Genomic DNA, 4,453 nt, shown 5'->3' with positions numbered 1-4,453 from the left:
CTTATTAGACTTGTAACAAGCATTTTGTACCTAGTATCTCCTCTTGAATCATCTCAATGACCTCATACATAGGGGTTATGATTCCATTTTATAGAAAGGAAATTGACGTTCAAGAGGCTAAGCTCTTATCAAGGTAAGTAAGTCTGACTCTAGAGGTTCCATTTTTTTAAGATTTTTTGGGGGGTGGGGGGTATGCTACCCAGCATGTAGGATCTTAATTCCCTGACCAGGGACTGAAGCTGTGCCTCCTGGAGCAGAAATATTAAGTCCTTACCACTGGTCTGCCAGGGCATTCCCCATAAGTTATATCATACCATTCCGTCTTCCTGAAAACAGTGGCTTACTGGTCTCCAATACTAAGTTATTTTTTGATGTGTTATGTTGTTTTTTCTATCTCCATAAACAGATCAGCTATTTCAGGACCCAGGATTAGACAGTTATCTTTCTTCCTTAGTTTGCTGAGTACAGGACAAAGACAGAAAAAAAGCCCTTTATGACAAGTTTTTATTTGTATCAAATACAGAGTACCATAAGTAAATATAAGATTATGACTTGAATATTGTAATATAGCTTATAATTTGGCAAATTAATTATCCAAAATTTATTACATGTTTGAGTACACACTGATGAACTTGCATAACTTGCAAAGATAAATATTTCTGCACCTTATTTAACCATTTGTCATGTATATATGTGGTACATATATGAACACATGTGTGTATATGTGTATAAACACACTTCTGAATTAAATATATTTGTATAAAAGCTAAAGATTTATGTATTATCTTTAATTCCTTTAAAAAATCTATTATATTAAATTGCATCTGCATTCAAAGCAGAAATGTAAAAAAATGATCACTTTGCTTAGTACACATGAATTTACAATGCAATGGAAAATGAAACAAAAATCAATTGAAATACTATATTTCTGTTTAATTGACATTTACCTGGCACTATCAGACTGTGGAAATAAACCTCCTACTTTAGGTTGTTGAGAGAACAAAGATTCTATTGTGCATTACTGTACCCCCTAAATTAAGAATCAACATTATTATAGTAGGAAAGGTGGCATTTAATTTTCTTTTTTATTAATATGGGAATTCTCAGGAAACAATCAGGGCAGTGTCTGTACTCCTGGGATGCAGTTTCATGCTTTTCCATCAGTGGAAGTCTGGCTTCTCAGGAAAGGTGCAGCCAGTCCTTCTAATTATGACACTTGCAGCATAGTGGCCAGCACGGATGCATTCAGTGAGAGGCTTGTCAGAGACCAGCTGAGACAGAAAACCTGGAACACAGACAGAAGGGAGAAACATGAGTACTGTGTAATAGCATCAGAAATGTCATATGGTCAGAACAAAATATGGTCTACATACCTATGCCTTTCTTTAGTCTTGATAGTGAAGTGTCAAACTTCCGGGGTTAGAGGGTTCTTCCCTAAGAATTCTTTTAAAGAGCTCAAGTTGGGACGTAACAACCCATCATCAAGTCAGTCTAGTCTTTCTAGGCATAAACGCTCATGCTTTCCTTTAATTTTGACAATAAAAGGTTGTAAGAAAGAATTACTGGCCAAATAGTATTATCTTTGGTCTTTATAGCTGAGAAATTATGAGCTCTAAATAGGTTTAGAGCAGAGCTCTAAAACCTCTGCCTATCTCTCTAAATTCCTTCTGTATTGCTGTTATTCCTAGAGAACTGTTATTTGGGAAAAACTCTCTCATCTGGATATCTCTCCAAGAACAAATCTGAGAGTTGAAAAGTTATGAAGGACCATTTATATACCTTTTTCACTCCCAGAAGTATCAGAGAAATAATATCTAGAGTCAAGCACCATGGATCAGTTTGACATTAAAATAAATATGATTAGATAACAATGCTGAGGCCTTTTGCTTCCAATCAAGATGAAATAAAAGAATCAGATTTACCCTTTCTTCAGAAACAACTTTAAAAACAAAGTATATGAAACTAAGTTTTTCAAATATAGTACATCAGTCACAAAAGATACATGAAAGAAGGGAAACAAATGAGGAAAACTACCAGGCCATGATTCATGGAAGGAAAACCCAGGCAGAGCCTGACAGTTACCGAGTTAAGAAGATGGAAATAGGAATCAAAGTACGATAAACATTTACACAGACTGAGAAGGAAAAAAAAAGAGGAGAGACATAAATGGTCACTACTGATAATAAGAGACATCATATCACCATAGCATCTACGCACGCTAAAAGGATAAGGAAATGTTATTAACAACTTAATGCCAACAAAGTGTTATAGAACTATAAGGTGTTCAGATTTGACAAGTAAGACAAACTTCTGGAGATACACAATCTATCAAAGCTCACTCAGGAAGAAACAGATAATCTGAATAGCCTTGTGTTTATTAAACATTTAATTTTAAAATTAAAAAGCTTCCCATAAAGAAAATTCCAGTTCAGATGGTGTCACTGCTGAATTCTACCAAACATTTAAAGAAGAAAAATAATGCCAATGTTATACAAACTCTAGAAAACTAAAAAGGGTATTTTCTGACTCACTCTTTGAGGCCAGCTTTACTCTGATAGTATAATCAGAAAAGATGCAAATATTTTAGCAAATCCAATCCAACAGTATATTTAAAAAGATAGTAATTCATGATAAGGTGAAATGCAAGGTTGGTTTAACTTTCAAAAATCAATCAATGTAATCTACCATATTAATCAGGAAAATCATAAGGTCATCTTCATAGATGCTGAAAAAGCATTTGATGAAACCCAAGATGGATTTCTAAAAAAAACTTTCAACAAACTAGTAACAGAAGGGAACTTCTATGAAAACCTTGCAGTTAATATCATTCTTAATAGAGGATGATGAAGTGTTTTTCCCCTTAGAATTGAGAACAAGGAAAGAATGTTTGTTCTTAAACGTTGTAATGTAGACTCTAGCCCGTGCATTAAGGCAAACAAAAGAAAGAAAAGGCATCAAAATTGAAAATGAGGTAGAACTGTCTTCATTTGCAGATGGCATGACCACCTATATCTATGGTTCTCAACAGTGGCAATTCTGCCTCCTGGAGAACATGTGGCAATGTCATATTTGTGCCAGAGGGTGCTAATGGCAACTAGAGGGTAGAGCCCAGGGATGCTGCTAAATATCCTATGATGTCAATAATACCCAAACTGAGAAATCCTAGTCTATCTAAAAATTCCTATGGAATCCAGAAAAAAGTTAACTTGAACTACTAAGTTAGTTTAGTGAAGTTGCAGGATGTAAGTAAGATTCCTATACAAAAATCAACTGAATTTTTGTACTAGTAATGTGTGTATATATAGCAATTGTACATGCCAGCAATGAACAGTTAGAAATTGATATTAAAAATACTCTTCACCATACTACCAAACATGTGAAATACCTAAATCTGACAAAAGCTGTGTAAGACCTCAACACTGAAAATGACAAAATAATGCTGAGGAAACAACCCAAAACAAACAAAAAACAATGCTGAGAGATAAAAAACAAGCTAAGTAAGATGAAGAGCTATAAACTATTCAGAGAACAGAAGACTCAATATTGCTATCACCTCTACTGATTCAATGTAATATCAACCAAAATTCCAGCAAGCTTTTCTAAAAGAAACTGACAAGCTGATTCTAAAATTTATGTGGAAATGCAAAGAATTTAGACTAATTAAAACAGAACTCTGAAAACAAGAGTACTTGATTTAAAAATTTACTATAGAACTAAAATAATTTAGACACTGTGGTACAGGCATTAAAATGGACAAATAAATCAGTGAAACTGAACAGACAATCCAGAAATAAACTTACTTCTATATGGTCAGCTGATTTTTATAAAGGTATTAAGCAATTCAATGGAGAAAGGATAATCTTTCTTTTTTTCCATGTTATTATAATAGACTTCTTTTTAAACAAATGTTCTTAGAAGAGCTGGATGGGCCATATGTGAAAACATAAAAAACACATACACTTCTACCCTTCTTCACACCAACCACAAAATTAACTTGAAGTGGATCATAGGTCTAAATGCAAGAGCTAAAACTATAAAACTGAAAAGAAAACTTATGAGAAAATCTTTGTGATTTTGAACTTGCCAAAGATCTTAGGACATAAAAAGTGTAAACTTTTATGAAAGAAAAAATAATTTTGACTTTGCTAAATTAAACACTTTTACACAAACATTTTAGTGAAGAAGATAAACATGTCAAACAAGCACAGGAAAAGATGTTCAACATTATTATCTGTTAGAAAAATGCTAATTAAAGCCACCATGAAATACCACTGCCCATCCCTAGAAAGGCTAAAATGAAAGAAGACTGACAAAGCAAGTGTTGGCAAGAGCACAGATGAACTGAAACGCTCCAGTACCGATCGCCTGTGCGTGTGCTCAGTCATTCAGTTGCGTCCGACTCTTTGTGACCCCATGGACTGCAGCCCGCCAGGCTCCTCTGTCCATGGGATTC

The 4,453-nt window shown here is 34.2% G+C and overlaps 1 protein-coding gene across 2 annotated transcripts in view; it reads right to left on the bottom strand.

Moving 5' to 3' along the window:
• Window positions 1–487: 487 nt before the first annotated feature.
• Window positions 488–4,453, bottom strand: part of ADK (adenosine kinase) — a 550,542-nt gene continuing 546,576 nt past the window's right edge. For both annotated transcript variants that reach the window (XM_010852351.1, XM_010852352.1), the window contains exon 11: window positions 488–1,285. In XM_010852351.1, coding sequence (XP_010850653.1) covers window positions 1,161–1,285 — 125 coding nt within the window. In that variant the 3' untranslated portion in view covers window positions 488–1,160. The remainder of the gene's footprint in view (window positions 1,286–4,453) is intronic.

The sequence above is a fragment of the Bison bison genome, unplaced genomic scaffold (assembly GCF_000754665.1).
Source record: "Bison bison bison isolate TAMUID 2011002044 unplaced genomic scaffold, Bison_UMD1.0 scf7180017864309, whole genome shotgun sequence".
Classification (NCBI taxonomy): Eukaryota; Metazoa; Chordata; class Mammalia; order Artiodactyla; family Bovidae; genus Bison; species Bison bison.
Note: the sequence above shows the minus strand (reverse complement) of the source record. Positions and strands in the feature narration are given on the sequence as shown.